Source organism: Triturus cristatus, chromosome 5_2 (genome assembly GCF_964204655.1).
Source record: "Triturus cristatus chromosome 5_2, aTriCri1.1, whole genome shotgun sequence".
NCBI lineage: Eukaryota > Metazoa > Chordata > Amphibia > Caudata > Salamandridae > Triturus > Triturus cristatus.
Window position 1 is genome coordinate 23,973,852 of NC_140588.1, and position 18,246 is coordinate 23,992,097.

General features: G+C 43.6%; 1 protein-coding gene across 1 annotated transcript in view; it reads right to left on the bottom strand.

The window, feature by feature from the left end:
- Nucleotides 1–17,724, bottom strand: part of LOC146822606 (tubulin polymerization-promoting protein-like) — a 576,554-nt gene extending 558,830 nt beyond the window's left edge. Inside the window, exon 1 of the mRNA XM_085606777.1 lies at nt 17,414–17,724. Coding sequence (XP_085462903.1) covers nt 17,414–17,724 — 311 coding nt within the window. The remainder of the gene's footprint in view (nt 1–17,413) is intronic.
- Between the last annotated feature and the right edge of the window lie 522 nt (nt 17,725–18,246).

Here is an 18,246-nt window from a genome sequence, read left to right on the forward strand (position 1 = left end):
TCAATTACTAAACCCCTCTCCCCTTTCCCTGGAAATTTCAGTAATAGGTTACCATACCTAAACCTGACATATAGGCTTTTAGCAAGTGAAGGTCAATCAAATCAAGGAATGGTTCAAACGAGGAGCAGGATTTTATAAATAAAAAATTTGCTTTTAGCTGTCCACTAGCTAAATTATTAGTGTAGTGCTCCCGCACCACCTTCCAGTAAATAGCTTTAAGGGACAGAATGTCACGTCCGGTAGCCCGTTCTGGATTCTCCCATAGACCCATTAGGTTCAGTGACTTGCACCATTTAGCGATATGCTTGAACCAGGGAAGTTGCTTTGCTCCGTTAAGTGCTAGGACCTCCCGTACAGAGTTGCAATATTCAGTTAATTGGGGAGTAGTCCATAGGTGCAGCCAAGAAATGAAGGGTTTCATGGCAACCGAGTCACCGATTCTTTTTAGCCCAAGGTCAGAAAAAAGTGGGGTAAATGGTGTTGTGACAGGTAGTGCAATAAGAGCCCTTGCAAAGTTGTTCTCGCAGGTTGTTAGCTGGGCTACAGGGGTGAATCCCCAGATCTCCGCTCCATACTGAGCTCCGTTCTGGGCTTTTGCACAAAATATTTCAAGGGCCGGGAGAGGGGTTGGGTGTAAGATTGTTTAAAGAATATTAATACTGATTTAGATCTTTGGCATAAGGTCAAGTAGCTCTTCCTCAATTGATAATCCCAACTAAGTGACTCACTTAAGCCTATGCCCAAGTAATCAAAATCCTTTACACGTTCCAGAGGTTGATGCATGATCTTAACCTCTTGAATACCAGCCCTTGTTTTACCGAACACCATAAATTTAGTTTTCGTGGTGTTCAGTTCCAGTTTCCTACCCTTGCAAAAAAACAGGAATTTATTCAATAAGACTTGTAAGCCCATGGGGGTAGTGGATATTAAAAGTTAATCATCCGCAAAGATTAAGATAGGTACTTTTGCGCTATTCAGCAAGGTGGCATCATTATTGCAATCCATTAAGCAGCTCACCACATCATTAATATACAGAGAAAACAATGTGGGAGCAAGGACGCACCCTTGGACGACCCCTTGTTCTATCGGAATCCTCTCCGTCAGTTGCCCATTTACCCCCCACCTAACCTGAGCATAAGTGTCCTTATGCAACCTGGCAATCATAGCCACCAAATCAACCGGGGCACCTTGGTCAAGCATAGTCTTCCACAACAAGTTGTGTGGCACCAAGTCAAACGCAGCTCGCAGATCCACAAAGGCAACATAAAGCCACTGTTTCCTAAGTAGCACGTACTTCCAAGCCAACAGAGAAAATCTGATGGCTTGGTCGCACATGCTAATTTTTGCACGAAAAGAAGCTTGGGCTGAAGATAATATCTTGTTATCATCCATCCAATTTTGGAGTTTATCTAAAACTTGTCTAGCAAAAACCTTCTGTAAATTTTCTATCAGACTGATGGGTCTATAATTAGAGGGGATAGGAGGATTGCCCTTCTTAAAAATGGTTATTACCGCTGCCCCCTCCAGGTTTCCGGGATGGACCCACCAGCTAATATACAATTAGACAGACGGTTTATTTAAGGTGCCCATATCACTGGTTCAGACTTATACAGGTCCCCTGGGATCAAATCAGGTCCAGGGGCTTTACCTGGTTTTAATTTACGGATTGCTGACCAAGTATCCTCTAAGCTAAAGGTTAGCGAGGGATTATGTGTGGGCCTGTCAAAATCAATAATATCTTTAGACAAAACAGCCTGGTCTGTGTGGGAGTCTACGCTAACCCTTCCGCCAGAATATAAACCAGAAAAATTATCCACCCATACCTCCGGCTGAATATGATAGCAATTAGAGGTGGGATGCTCCGCAGTACCTTTCGACACAATCAGTCAAAACTTACGGCAATCTCTTGCTTTTGCTGCTAAAACTAGGTCATTCCAGTTGATGTTGGCGTGTTCACGTTTGGCTTTACTAAGTGCAGCTTTATAGAAGTTGCGGGCGGAGATTATGTCTAACCTAGATCGCCCTCTAACTGCTATTTGGAGTGCCTTCTTGGCTAGCTGCAGAACTTCAAAAAGTTCTTTATGTGCGGCAGTGACATACAAAGCATTGGACAGGATGGAACTATCCTTAAAACTAGACATATTAGATAGGGTGACTGCTACGGACTTGTAAATTTTTGCATGGAGATCTGGATCGGCTTGAATTTTGGGGCATCTAACTCTCCTACGGTTGTTAGTTAGACTTGGCTCAGTTAAATTAGAAATATAACAGTGGGCACCCCTAAGCAGGTCCTTACCCTTTAATTTTAAAAACAGAGAATTATGGTCACTGTCTGTCCTTAGTTCAATTGACATATCTTCCACTAAAGACCATTTTCTAACATCAACGAAGATATAGTCTATAATGCTAGTGTAGACACCCCTTTTAAAGGTAGCCTTCCTTGCTAAATCTGAAGGGGTTCTCCCATTACATGCCCTCATACTCCTACCGGCGGTTAGGGAAGCAATCTGCAAGGACACATTAGACCAACGTTGGGCAGGTTTACCTATTACCAAATTGGGAATACCCCAAATCTCGTCCTCTTCTTCAAGGGAAGCACTTAATAAGGCATAGGGTTCGAACGCTGCAATAAAATATCCTGCAACTGTGATTTTAGAGTTCACCTGACAACCTCCCACTAAGTCATCTAGCAGTGAAACTACTACAGATTCGCTATTAAAGGGTTCGGACCTGGCGTATACGTTAAGCAGGGTCAAAATTAGACCAGACGGAAAGGTAAGCTCAATACCCAATATATCGGGTGAGTTTATAGTGAGTTGCTTATACCTACAGGCTATGTCGTTTTTGACCAATATTAGTAAGCCGCCACTGGCCCTACCAGACGTTTTTGGAGGAAGAGCAGCCACACAATAGGAAGAATAGCCATTAATGTGCACCTTGTCTATGACCCAGGTTTCTTGAAATGCACATATATCAATGTTACCCATGGCAGTAAACCATTCGGGATCTTGCATTTTAGACTGTATCCCTGCAAGGTTCCAGGATATTATACTTAACCTAATATTTACCAGTGAACTGCTGTCAGTGGCACTCCCGGATGCACCGACTACTCCAAGTTAATTATGATTGTCTCTTCAGTAGCTACGGTTAACAGTATGCCCACTCGCTTTGCCAAAGCTACCAATGATAGACTTCATAGATAAACCACTATCCACCTCTCTCAAATCGGAGGTCCCCACAGCTTCCACACAGGTATAGGGATGAATTTCAGGAGACATACCCCTATCTGTGGCTTTATGATCAAAGTGCCCTTTACCTACTGGATTCGATGCGAACAGTCAATCATTCTCATCCAGGGGGTTGAAGACATCAAACTGGTTATTAACTGTTATCGAGTATCTAGCCTGCCTCTGCCCCTTCCCTGAAAGCTCCCCGAATGGTGCATGTATCATGCAACGGTGTTTATAAAAGTAACCAAGAGGTAAGAGACTAATCCCTGTCCGTGCCATCGTCTGGTTGCCCGCCCTTTTTAAGATTGCATTAATAAGTTTGGGTGACCCAAGAGAGATTACTACACAGTCGACATCTCTGGCCTTAATCGAATTCCCTACCCAACCAACACGTCTCACCATTTTAAAGTTTGAGTGGAGCGGGTTACCTAACCTTGTCCTCCTGTTTAGCTTGAATAAAGATTTGTTTTTCAAACTGGACCAGTGTTCCAGCGTCCCCAGGGGCAGTTTAGGAACATTAGCCAACACTGTTGTGTAGGGAGTCGCCTCGAGAGGTAGCTGGAGCACGTCATTACCTTTCATGTCACTCCCTGCTCTATCGAGGGGACCATTTCCCCTTTTTGACTGTAATTCATCAGTGCATACGTCTTTGAGCTTTTTATGGGAAATTATTGTTTGGGTTTTGGGGCACGATTCATTTGTACTAGGAATATGGGCTGGGTCCATTGCTCTCGGTAAAGTTATCCCCGTGCAATTAGCATCTTGGCCATTAGAAGAAATGGGGTTATGAGCTGGTAAAGAGGCCGTGCCAGAGTTAGTAGATTCGCCATTACGACTACAGTTGGTCCCAGAATACTGAACAGAATTAGCACTAGAGGCACTGACCAGGGGAGGCTGGGAAGGGTAAGCATAGTTGCTTCTGTGAATCTGAGGAAGCAGTGCTCACAAGTTTATCGATGGCCTTTTCTAGTATAGCCAATTTTTGCATCAGTGGGTTCAATGCGACAGATACGACGTCACCCAATCTGGACCAACACTCTTCGCCATCAATAGATGGCACAGAGGATACAAGGGGTGGAGCCGGGGCAAATGTATCTCTTATATTGCCAGATATGTCCTCAACAACCTCGATAGTCTCTCTCACTACGCCTCTACGCCCTCTTTTAGATAATGGGTAGGTCTGCTTGCCAGGGCTCAGCCCTTTCCATTTCTTAGGCTGGGGTAAAATGCTACTCCCTTGGGGATCTTTATTTAATTGGCTTCTAGTGTGCACTTTGGCTCTAACAGTTGTTTTGTTTATCACTGGGGCAGTACATAGCGCAGGAACCTGTTCGAACGGAATGACGGATGCCAAAGGTGCAGGTGATCCAGCAAAAGAGACGGGATCAGGGTGAGCGACCGAGATAGTACCACTAGAGGCATCAATTTGTGGAGGGGGGGCTGGGGCTCAAAGGAAAGTCTACGTTCAGTAAGAGCAATTTTGTGCATAAGCACTGTCTTCGCCCTCATTAGGAAAGCATCTAAAGTGCCTGCCATCCCCTGCCAAGCCAACGATTTCCTCTTAGCTAGTTCCCTCTGCGCCATGATCCCAAGGAAGATGCTTTAGTGCACAATGTCATAATAGCAAGTAGTTCAAATTGCTTGTACCTTGTTACCCAAATCTTATCTTTCAGTCTCAAGTCCAGGACGAGGTACAAATTTCTAAAACGGGGGTCAGTACAAATGGCAAGCCGCTTCTGCCAAAGCCAGGATACCTGACCCAGCCCAGCCTCCTTCGTCCTCTAATGGGCCCGCCCTTGGTCCGGGTTGCGTCCGGGGCGCGTCCTGTGCCGTGTGCGGTGAGGTAGCACTATTGGCACGAGGGGTGACGCCTCCCCCTCACTCGCGGCACCTGTGGCGGCGCTAAGGATGCTGGGACTGGTAGTTCCTGTGAGGCTCACTGCCAGGAGCCCTCCGAGGAGCAGGAATCAATCAGATGATAGATTACCCTGGGACTCCAGTCCCACCAGGATTCATGAAACAAAGTCTGTGTATGCGTCAATCTTTTCTTGGCAGGGGACAGCACACCAGCAAACCCAAAAGAAAACACACAAGAGTGTCTAACAGGACCTGGGGCGAGGGGCAGGGTTATGCACTGGCAGCCATGGTGAGGCCGGGGGGCACAGGTGGAGTCCGATTCAGAACGGGAGGGGAAGCAGAAGCGTCACACTCACCACCTGCAGGGGCATCTACTCAGGCAATGTCCACCGCAGCACCGATCCAGCCGCCGCCCCAGGCCAAGCCGATCGCCGCGTCAGGAAACTCAGAGAGCGTCCCAGCAGCAAGTGGTGCACGGAGTGCCAGCAATGAGGGCAGATCCACTATATGGAATCCTCACCACCGATCAAGGCAGGAGGCAGCACACAGAGTGTAGACGCCAGCGGTGCCCAGTCAGAGGCGATGATCACACAATGATAGCTGGAAGACAGAGCCGCCTCCTCAGCCACCCAACTACGCCACAAGCACCGTCCGTCCGTTCGATAGCGTGCTGCGACGTGGGAAGGGCGTATTCTGGTGAGCCTCCAGCATCGGTCACTCACAGCCCCTCTCCCTAGTCACTGGTTTGCAGTCTCTTCAGGAGGTGGAAGGTGATTCCTACAAATAGTGCACTGCTGTAATCCAGCTGGATTGTGACAAGGGCTTGACAAGCGGGTAACCCTGTACTCAAATCCGACTTCTTTTCGTGTGTGAACTAAAATGACAGTCAATAATGCAACTTCCACAAAAAAAATCCAGTTGTTGAATGTATTTAGTAGAAGGTGATCACTGTCCCGGTAAACGTGAACACATCTCCTCCCAGAACGAGTCTCCGGTGTTCTGTGGAGTATCTCGTGCACTCAGAGCCGCGTTTAGAGGAGCCACAAAGCCTGCAGTGAAGAGGACACTCACTGTGAATGCTGTCTGCCGGCTCCACCACCATCGCCCGTCTCCACGAAGGTGCTGTTGGTGAGCCATGGGGCACGGCGTGTGTTCCCAGGTGAACAGCACCCGCCTCCAGGCGCCGCCCAAAGTCATCCGAGCCCCCGTCCACGCTCTACTAAAGCCCAGGGCATCGAAGACCGCAGGACCGCTCCGTGACTCTCCCGGGGGGCAGACTCTTCTTTCAGCGCCGCGGGCCCCTGTCCCCGCCGTGAAGCGTCTACCCCTCCAGTTACGCCAGGTAGGCTCACCGTTGCTTCCAGAAGGCTGCTACAAGGCAGCCCTGCTCAGCCCGCGGCCCGGACCGAAACCGCTCACCACTGCAGCCGCGAGGCCCGAACTCTCACCAGCTCCGCACACCGCTGGCCCCGGATCACCTGAGCAATCATTATTTGCACTCTTTCTTCTGGGTGATGGAAAGTTGGTCACTCAATCAATTCCCTTGGTTGTTTGTGTCCAGATCAGGACACCTGGAAAAAAGTTTACGATAAGGAATCTGCAGCTAGAAGTCTCTATCAGATTTCAAATATTCACGATTTAAAGATCACCCCACCCTTATCCTCCAAAAACCCATCCCATCCAACACATCAATGCAACTGAAAATACAAAAGTCAAAAATTTCAAAATTCATAAATTACTAAACGCTAAAACTAAAAACAATTATAAACACATAAAATCAAAGACTGTACAATAAAAACACTTAAAAGAATATGCTTACCTTTGATATTGCTCTAAATTGATTTTTGACATCCCGATATTCTTAACACAATATTTTTGTATCACAATATTTTTTATTCAATATTTTGTTTGAACACCATTACGAACACCAGAATGCCAAAGCCTTTGCCCTGCTTGTTGAAATTGAAAGTCAGAACAAACTTGCTAACATAGTGATAGTGAACTACAGATTTTGGCCTCAAATGTGAGACTTTCTAAGGAATTTAAGGACAAAGTCTAGCTACGGCATAGCACAAATCCAGTATAGGACTCTTTTCTCTTTCATATGACCAGTGACCTTCAGTGCTCAATATGTCCTAAATGAAAGCTACAATCAATGACTGAGCAATGCAGGTTAATCAATATGTGAATTTAATTTATTGTCTAAGGTGACCAGTTAACCATATTTTTCCCCCCATATGGATTGCAGATGCACTGAGTCTCTGACAGACCTAAAAAATCATGCTGTGGATATATTGGACACCTACGAAACTATCTAAGCCACATCCAATATATGGCTGGAGAGCAATGACAGTCTGGAGCAAATGAGGAAAACATAAGGGAAGTTGTTGAACTCTAAAATGAAGAAGAATTTTGAAAGGATATCTCTTCTAAGACCAATATGGCACTGGAAGTGATATTGGGTAAAATACTAATATAGGCTGAAAGCAGCCATGTGATAGAAAAGTAGGAAGTGAGACGGGTTTGTTCAGTGATTGATCAAGGGTAAGGTCCTGGCGTTTCATTATTGAAACAGAAAGAGAAACTTGAACGTGAATCTCTTTTTTCATACACTAAAGGGGTAAAAGTGGAGCTTCATGGGAGGAGGAACTCGGGGGTTTGACGTTTGTGATATAGAGATTATATATGTGGTAACATTATTCCCTGTGCTTTAGGATAACTGTGGGCATGTCAGTTTCATTTGATAACTATATGTATATTATGGTTATAAACTTCTATTTGATCATTTATTTTGCTGATGGTTCTCTTTTAAATTTTCATGTGGCAGTTTGCGGCTTATTATACTTGCATTAGAGTCAAGTCAAGTCAAGTCATAAGATTTGTATAGCGCACTACGTACCCAGAGGGTTTCAAGGCGCTTAGGAAGGGGAGGAGGATTATTTGTCAAATATCCACGTTTTAAGCTGCTTTCTGAACGCTAGGTGGTTCTGGGTGAGGCGAAGGTAGGCGGGGAGTGAGTTCCATGTTTTAGCAGCCAGGTATGCAAAGGATCTGCCTCCCATGGTGGTCTTGTTGATGCGAGGTATAGTGGCGAGGGCTTGGCTGGAAGATCGTAGTTGGCGGGAGGGGGTGTAGAAGGACAGTCGAGAGTTGAGGCAATCTGGTCCGATGTCGTAGAGTGATTTGTGTGCGTGGGTAAGCAGTCGGAAGGTGATCCTCTTATTGACGGGTAGCCAGTGGAGGTCTTTAAGGTGATCAGAGATGTGTTCGTTGCGAGGGATGTCTAATATGAGCCTGGCTGATGCGTTTTGGATTCGTTGGAGTTTCTTCTGGAGCTTTGCGGTAGTACCCGCGTAGAGGGTGTTTCCGTAGTCCAGTCGGCTCGTGACTAGAGCGTGGGTAACTGTTTTCCTTGTTTCGAGGGGGATCCAGCGAAATGTTTTTCTGAGCATGCGAAGAATGTTGAAGCAGGAAGAGGATACGGCGCTGACTTGTCTGTTCATTGAGAGTGAAGAATCCAGATTAGATAATAAAACAATTTAAAAACAAAACATACTTCCTGATGGATCTCATATTCTCATTACCAGTCAGTTTATTTTCACCCAAAATAATCATTAAATGTTTCTTAAAATATTGTGCTGCCACTGGCAGTCTTAGTTGCAGACCTCTGCTGGTTAATGGAATCAGAGCCAAACCACTGGAGTATATTAAGGAAGCACATCGCACACTGTCAGGCAAAATCATAGTCAACGAAATCTGTAAGGTACAAAATAATAAATATAGGCACCAAATAAGTCTTTTCTTGCTTCCTTATTAGTAAGAAAGGGGTCCAGAATGGTTATTTTTTATGTATCCTAACTAACCACAGTTGTTGTCAGTATAAATGTTTTGAGTGATTTTAAGTAATGTCTGTAGTGTCTTGTGAGTTAGAGATGATGGAAACCTTTTTGGTTCCTGACTGACTCTGTAGAACAGAGAAGTAAGTGTGTGGGTGATAGAATTCCTGATGTAGAATATTCAGTTAACAGTTATATGCTGAGGAATAGACATGTAATACCAAGTTCTGTGTTTGCAATGATCATTTGCATGTACCCGACCTGGTGAGGATGCTACAACTGGCAACGAGATATCGATTACGTAAACCCTACGAACCGAAGAACCGAGAGTGCTCTCCGGGAGAGTTTGTCGTGGTCCAGCAAACTGCTTGTGCGTGCCATGTGTGCCTCAGTCAGTGAAAATCAACGGGTGGCATATGTGGAGTCAAAGCTGCACTCTAGCCAGTGCAAGTCCTGTAAAGAAAGTGAAGGTCTTACAGAAAGTTTGTTTGTTGCTGTCTAGAAATTTGCTGTTAAAGACGAGACAAGAGATACTGCGCCACAGCCGAATACAGAGCCATCATTCACACAGTACGACGGAAAACATTTCTAACCCAAAGAAATTCTAAAGGCAGTGACAACCAGGTAGGGAAAGTGCAATGAATGGCAACAGCCAGGGGTCAGGGACAAGAGAACGCAGTGAGCAAAAGCAGATAAATGTGGAGAATACAATCACGCTTACCAGAACCTGAGTAAAGAGAGCCACCTGACCTCAGCACCAGGCACTGAACCCTAGAAGAAGCACGGGGTTGTGCTTACGAGGCTGGTGAATCAAGTCAGATTGACTGAAAGGCCGTGAGTGGCGGTCGGAATAGTGACATTTTCATTTCCAATGCCTGCTGAAAAGAGCATCAAATACAGTGTTGCACCTTCTTGAAACCACCACCTCACTTCAATACTGCCTAAAAGCAAAATATTGGTGACTAATGGACTGCCTGGATCTAAACCTTCAATGATTTCATTGATGCACTGGAAGAAGTAAATGACAAAAAGATCATTAAATATTTGAATTGAATGTGAGGGGTGAAGAAGTAAAGAAGTGAGAAAGAAAATACCACTCGGTGATGAAGTGACGTATCATCAAATCAAAGAGGCATTAAGCACTAAGGTCAATCCAATGCAGAAAGTCGACTATGACAGGTACATCTCTAGTCAGGAAAGGCACTGACCTGGTGAAAAGATGGATGAATTTGTAGAAAGACTTGATTCGCTCATCAACTGTGTTCAACGATGAAGAGGCCATGCCTCTCAGAGTGATGATGGTTGTCTCTCCAATTCCTTCAGCCGATGAATGCTAAATGAGACACTCAGCTTGTAGTAAGTGCTTATGGCTGCCAGAGCAGAACAAAGAGCTGACAGACAAGCAGCTAACATGGAGGCCAGAATGGCCCAGAATGAATCAGTGCACAATGTGAAAAATTTGTAAATACAAGGCCGAAGGCCATAAAGTAATGTCTCCAAAGAAAATAATGTCATATTTTTGATGTGCATTTTCCTTTCCATATGAAGGTAAATATCCCGCCATTGGACAGATATGCAAAGGATGCAGGAAATAAACCATTTTGTCACGGTTTGCAAAGCAAAAGAAAGATCAAGTGCATCATGTTGAGAAAACAAAATGGATGCCAGAAAGTTCCAGCGATGTTTCCAACCACGTCCACAAGGCCAAGTGGCAACATCAGTTGAGGCATGAAGAAACTGAACAACATTGATTGTCATCATATTCCTTGTCAATCACCACAGTCATTGTCAAGCGATAGTGAGGAAGATGGGTGTGTGATGTCAATATTGACCGCTGGATGATGTGCACATGTAGGATTAGCTTCTTGCAAGGAAGAATGCCGGTCAAAGCTCGATTGACAAGTGGATGTGCGAAATTCATTTGGATCTGCTCCATACCTTTTATCATAGACAGTGGTGCGTCGTTAACCATTATGCCAGCAGAAAAGAATAATGAACTATCTCAAGTGATCTGTTTAACCCTGTCCAAAACCAAATTGTATTCGTGGGCTACTTCAAAGCCAATGCAAAGTCAAGGTTCATTCATAGCTAGGAAGCACATGTGGTCTAACCGCTAGGGCAGTCGATCCTAACTCTGGGGAACTGGGTTCAAGTCTCGGCAATGACTCTCAACATCCTGTGATTCTGGGCAAATCACTAAGCCTGGGCGTAGGTCGCGAACTGCAGTTTGTACTGGTATTCCTGACACTCTGGTAGAAATTCTACCTAAGCGGCAGCTTGCGCTCGCGAACTTACCGGTCGCTATCACAAATTTACTGTTCGGAAACAGAGCGAAGTTCACCACCAAGGCCTACAAATCACTTAATCTTCCAGTGCCTAACAACAAAAAAATGATGTGCCCTTGTGTAAAGCAACTGGTGCTCATGTAAAGGGCTCTGAAACCTGATGCCTTCGGATCAAGTTTGCGCTCTATAAAACTCCAACAAAAAAAAGGCTTCTCGAGTGCCTGTTTACTCAGTTTCCATAATGGTAGTGCCGAAGGATAGTGCAGGAGTCGTCCACATCTACTTTGATATGTGCCAAGCACAGGGTGATTGAAACCACATCTAGGTCTGCCCGTTGCTAACATGATTACACAGCTAAATGGCGTTAAAGTCTTTTCCTGCCTTGATTTGAACAAAGGATATCATTAACTTGAACTGGACGAAAATTGCAGGTACATTACTACCTTTTCGACTCATGCTTGCTTATTTAGATATAAAAGGTTATGTTTCGGAGTTTCAGCTGCCGAACTTCTTCAGGATGTCATTCATCGCATATTACAGCCTGTCACAAATGCTTTCAATGACAGTGATGACATACAGTTTTTGGGGCCACTTGAAAGGAAAATGATAAAGCTCTTACACAAGTTTGTTGAATACTTGCCGATACAGTTCTCACTTTAAATGTGGCAAAATGTGAGTTTCATAAACTAAACTCAAGTTCTTTGGTCATATCTTTTCTGATGGGGCAATGACTCCGGATCCAAATAAAGTACAAACAAGCTGTGTCATCTACTTCTCCTCCACAAGATGTAACTATGCTGCGATCCTTCCTTGGTATGGCCAGTTACTTTTCAGGGTATATGTGGTACTTTGACACTGTAAGTGATCCATTGAGAGTCTTGACGAAACAAAATGTTCCATTTTAATAATCAGACGAATGTGAACAAAGCTTCAAGAAAATCAAGCATGCAATTGAGAACGCCACTGTAATGACATACTTTGATCCAAAATTGCAGACGGAGGTTGTTATTAAGTAAGCCCAGTGGGGATTAGTTGCCATCCTTGCCCAGCACATTGTTCATTCCAATGCCCCAAGATACATTGTGGCTTATGCTAGCATGAGATTGTCATCAACAAAATGTGCCTATTCACAACCTGAAAAAGAAAGCCTCGTTGTGGTGTGGGTTTGTGAGCATTTTCATGCGTTCCTGTATGGAAAGCATTTCACAGATATCACCGACCACCGAGCCTCGCTCACCACTTTCAGCTATCATAAAGCTGAGATGCCCCTTTGCATTGAGAGGTGGGGGTTGCGATTGCAGGAGTATGATTATACGATTGTGTATGACGGAGGAAGATATCAAAACCCTGGTGACTGCTTCTCACGTTTACCAATACAGTGTCATGGGACTACTTAAAAAGTGGTTGATGCTTCTGTTAACTTCATCGTGAAATCCTGTACCCCTGCTGCCATATCAGTGGAACAGATCATTGCTGCCATGAGCATTGACAGAGATTTGCTAATACTCAAATTCATTATTAAACATAAATCGTGGCAAAGGCATACTCGACCTCTTCATGATGACCTTGAAGACAAGAAAATAAAAAATGTTCAGGAAGAACTTTCAGTTACCCCAGAAGGCATAATCTTACAAGGATCGACAATTGTCATGCCAGCGAGTCTGAGACAACAAGTTATGGAACTGGCCCATGAAGGACATTGTTGAGCTAATCAAGCTCTATGGGACCGAGCGTGGTTCCCTCATCTTGATGTAAGAGACGAAAAAGAGTTAAGGGCATGTCATTTGTGCAACTGCTTGTCATCCAAAATAACTCTGCATCCGTTAATATGTCTGATCCTCCAAACATGCACAGGAGAAGATTGTAATTGATGTCTTTGGACCCCTTAACAATGGACAACATCCACTAGTAATTGTTGATGAATATTCCTATTTTCCCCTTGTGGAAGATCTATCGTCAACTACTTATGAGAGCGTCAGTGAGAGATTAGAATGTATTTTTGCAACATCGGGTATTCCTTCGACTTTTACATTTGACAACGGCCCACCTTTCAATATTCCAGAATTTGAAGATTTTCTCACTCATCTAAATGTCAAACATCAGAAAAGCACACCTCTCTGGCCACAGGCTAATGGTGTTGTTGAGGGATTTATGAGCACCATCAAGAAGACCGTTCAGAGCACTGCGCTGGAAATGCTTGAACTCAAATCAGTTCTTCAGTCCACTCTTCGTGCATACAGGTCAACTTCCCATTTGACTACGGCTAAAAACCCTGGCACCTTAATGCTTGGGAGATCCATAGGATCAACATTGCCATAATGGACCACTGAGAGATCTATTGACATTGATAAACTTGGTACCACTTATTTGTCTCACAAATGCTAAATGAAGACCTATGTGGACAGAAGGCGCTGTGCTCGGAGCACTGTGTTAAAAAAATGGAGACCAAGTTACTGTCAGGCAGCACTGGAAACACAAGTATGATGTTCCTTTGGTTGGTGACCCACTGAGGGTTGTGACTAGTGAAGGGCACATGGTGACTGGCAATCGTCCTGGAACGTTCAGTACGTGGTAATCTTAGCATTTCAAGCACCTGCCTCAACATTTGCCGACTCCAGATGTCACAAGTGAGACTTATCCACCTGAGAATCCAGCGAGTCCAACAACTGTACCAATGACACTTCTCTGGTATTTCCCCAACCTCACAAGACCAGATATGGGAAATTGATTAGAGGACCAAAACAACTTCTTGAAGAGTTGTGATGTATATATGTTTTATTTGTAATTTGTATTTAACAAAAAGGGGGAGATGTAGTGTCTTGTGAGTTAGAGATGAAAGGGCCCTTATGGTTCCTGATGAACTCCCCAGAACAGTGACCTAAGTAAGTGGGTGATAGAATTAATGATGTAGAATGTTCAGTTAATGGTTACACGCTGAGTAATAAGGACATGTAATACCAAACTCCGCATGTGGCGTGATCGTTTGCATGTATATTTACAAATTATTTTGTGTTATGGTGATTAACTTAAATAATCGCAAACTAAAATTACACTTCATTGTTTGGATTTATTTCAGTGCTTAATTTGAGCCAGTGTTTGACGTTGGGGGCCACCTGCTCTTATTTTTGGGGGGCTGGCACTTATTTTTCCCCATCAATTATTAACCGAGGTCATGAGAGGGGAATTACACAGGTCGGAAAGACAGAGGAAAAGAAAAACAGCAAAACTGCAACAAAAAAAAAAAGCAGGATCCCACAGGAGTGAAAAAGTGGGAGGGAGTGTCTGGTATTGGATTTAAGATGTACAAGGTGGTTTTAAAACTACAAGCCTTGGAATTCTGCGCCCTGACACTTCATTACACCGCTGCCAGTATCTAATCAGAGTTTTAGGCATCGGCACAATTTAAGCACTGATTGAAAGATCTCTCACTGTTAACCTTGGCCACCATCCAACCATCCAATGCATAAACATTTTTCTTGTGCTATCCAACAGAAAACAAGTCTGTATCTATTTGAATTATTTACCTTCTTTCTCTGAGAGTTTGGAATGTTATGCTCTTGGTTATTGCTCTGAATACCAGAAAATAAGAATGTAGGCAGGGCCAATGGAATTATTCGATTTTGCAGCAGCGGCATTTTCCACAAAATATGTATTTTCTGCATCATAATTTATCATCTGCTGTATAATCTGCAGATTTCAGTAAAAATGTATTTCGAGCTCGAATGGATCAAAAGTTATTAACAAGCACCTGCAGTGTAAAAGATCTCGCATTTACGAGAGCTGGAGCTATTGGCATAGCAAATGACAATGCCTTTTATTTCTATGTGGTTTTTAAATCAGAGAAGAGGCATTGTCATTTACAATGCCAGTAGCTTAAACACTCACAAATGCGAGACCTATTGCATTGCAGAAGTGTTCGCCGACCAAGCTATAAAAATCTTTTTAAAGCTTTAGGAGAGAGCGTGTCCAGCTAATCGAGAATAATTCTCGGAGGCTGTAATTAAAGTCTACCGAGTAACAACACACACAATAGGGGGTGTCGCATGGCAAGTATGCAATAAGACAGACTTAAGAAAAACTTAAGATGTAAATGTATGTGTCTTATAAAGCGCACTGCTGCCCTGAGGCGTCCTGGCGCTGTAGACCGCTGGGGAACCTGTCCTGGCTATCCCTGTGAGATGGTCCCTCCAGGGTATCTCCAAGGTGAAACCAGGCATCCCCAGCGAATGTGGGGGGCCGTTGTGGAGATGAGGCAAGCTAATGCCCAGAGTTACCGAGTGTGTTCCTGGTTAGAGTAGGTACCGAGGCGAGAATTATCGAGTCCGTTTTGACCCTGGTCCACGACCCTGCCATGTCGAGAATTGAACCCTGGTCCCTGGCCGATTTTCTGCTTACGGATCTGCCGCCTCTAACCAGTGAGCCACACCTCTCCACAAAATCCTAACTCAAGTCTGTCTTAAGTCTGTCTTAAGTCTGTCTTAAGTCTGTCTTAAGTTTGTCTTAAGTCACACTTAAGACAAAATCCTAACTTTACTACTACTAAATGCCTTCTGTGAATACCAAAAGTAGTAAGTTCAGGATTTTGTCTTAAGTTAGGTCTGTGAATCAGGCCCAGATTTATTAACTGTTGTTACTTTATTACTAAGGTAAGTGCTCACATGTTTGGTGCACAATGGACGAAATCAAAATAATTCTGAAAAACGACTGAGCCTATTTTTCGGTCATGAAATGGTTATTTTTATAAGATGGTTCTAAAGATGAAAATGTTCCCTACGCTGAAATGTGCGCCGCTTGCCTAACGTGCATATCTTTTCACCCCTTGTGTGACTGAAGACCTTCAATCAAGTTAGGATTCGGGGTCCCAAAGTGCAGAATTGTTGAAAGTCTGTGCAGCTGCCTCTGCAAAGTACGTATCGTTTACACAACGTCAACAATAGTTATCTTTACAATAATCAATGCATGATTTTAAAAATTACAATTTGCTTAGTGAGTTTCTCTCCCCTGCTACTGTTGCATAACTATTTTTGTAAACCAAGTGTCAACGACTTGCTATATTAGTTAACAAAAAAGCCCAGTATGTTAATGATTTCTATCCACCTTTGGGTGATAGCGGGAAGTATACAACATGCTCCGTCACAAAAACCAAGCAGTTGTGATTATCTCCGCAGCTTGGAAAGTGAAAGCGTGTACAGCGTGCTAAATGTAAACAAAGCACGTCGTCATGCCTGAAGTAGGACAAAATCAATAAAGAAAATAGTGCTTACAACACTAAATAAACCCAAGTAAAGGTTTTTCACCGTGCGCGCACGGTGCGCGCACCCCCGCGATTTAAAAAAATAAATAATTTAAATGTTTTTTTCTGCCTTCGGGGTCCTTCAGGGACCCCCTGACAAAGGCTAGGGGGTCAGAAACTCTCTACCCTGCCCCCTTTTCACGTTTGCCACCTTCCTTTTCCACTCTCGCACTGAAAACAAACAAAATGGCGGCCGACACTTCCTGATTTCGACCGATTCGAACGTTGACTGACATGTAACAACCAATCAGAATTACGCTCGTGCACGTCAAGGTGCGCGCACGGTGTGCGCACGGTGCGTGGCTATAGATATGTATCTGCTTTTAACTGCAATTTTCTCAGGAACTACTGAACAGATTGACTCCATATATACAAAAGGCACATCCCTGACCTGAGGACTACCTCTCTGCCAAATTTCAATTAATTCTGTTCAGCCGTTCGGGCTATACCTTCGACTAAAGGTCCTATGGGAAAATGCATGGGGAAAACGCGTTTTGGGACCCCCCTTTTTTCTCGGCCCCCGCTTGACGAATCCCCCCGAGACTTTCAGGGTAGGAGCTGAGCGGAGCGCCCCATTAGTTTTGAAAATTTCGCGAAGATTCGTCAACCACCGCCAAAGTTATTCAAAATAGAATTTTGAGATTTCCTATGGAAACACGGTCCTAACTATAACTATCTACCGGCGACCGCCAGTAGATAATATATATATATATATATGTGTGTGACAGAGGTAGAACGGATAGTCCGTCCATTTATTTGTTCTATAATAACATTAATATACATATTAATGTGGTCATTTTCCTACTATCGATAAATGAAGCTAAGATAAACACAAATACGATTTTTAGCGAAATATTCAGTAGTTATTTGTCTTGGAAAAAACTATTCTTAGAAGTACACAACTGAACTTACTTGACTTTACTGAAGACGATGTCAACATCTGTGGTAGTTACGTTTTTTCCATCTATCACATGGCAGTCTTTACATAACTTTGACCAGTTTTTTCCATGCATTTCTTTTCCAGTCGCCCTTGTCTCTCCATGAATGGCAAATTTCCTAAATGTCTCTTCTAGAGAGCCCATCTCTGCCGATATTGCTCCTTCATGGTGACGATTTGTCTGCAAAGGTGTTTTTTTTTCTTCTTTTTCCTTAACATGGTCACCAGATGATTTTAAAGGGTTCTTATTTGCAGGTTTGAGAAATTTTGTTTTACTGTCAGCCATTTCTCCTAGAAAGAGAAATATTCATATCGTTGTTGATGATAAACAACTTACAACCAAACAACCAGGATTGAAACTTACATTACTTTCTCTTCATAACGATTTTACTGCACATTTATTTATATTTCTACTAGTTAAATATATTTACTGATTTTAATATTTTACAACAACCGGCTTTATAAGCACTAAAGTAATATCTATTGCATTGAGGTCAGACACAGTTTGTTGCCAGTTACTGAGGAGAATGCAATATTGTCCTACTGCCTGTGAGTGAGCGCAGTCTCTGCAGCATAAATATAGGCTGAGGATGCAAATGGTCCAGACGGTTTCATAGATTCTGTATAAAAGACCAACGATCCAGCAAATCGTCCTCCAACTTGTCATTTCTTTCAACCATTCACAGGTGCAGCTCCTCAGTACTTTAGGTTGCCATGAGCTAATGCACACACCGTTATGCAATGTGTGCTTTCTGTAAGGAATAGATTTTGCAATAATAAGGGACCGTTTAGTACAAAAACTATCCTT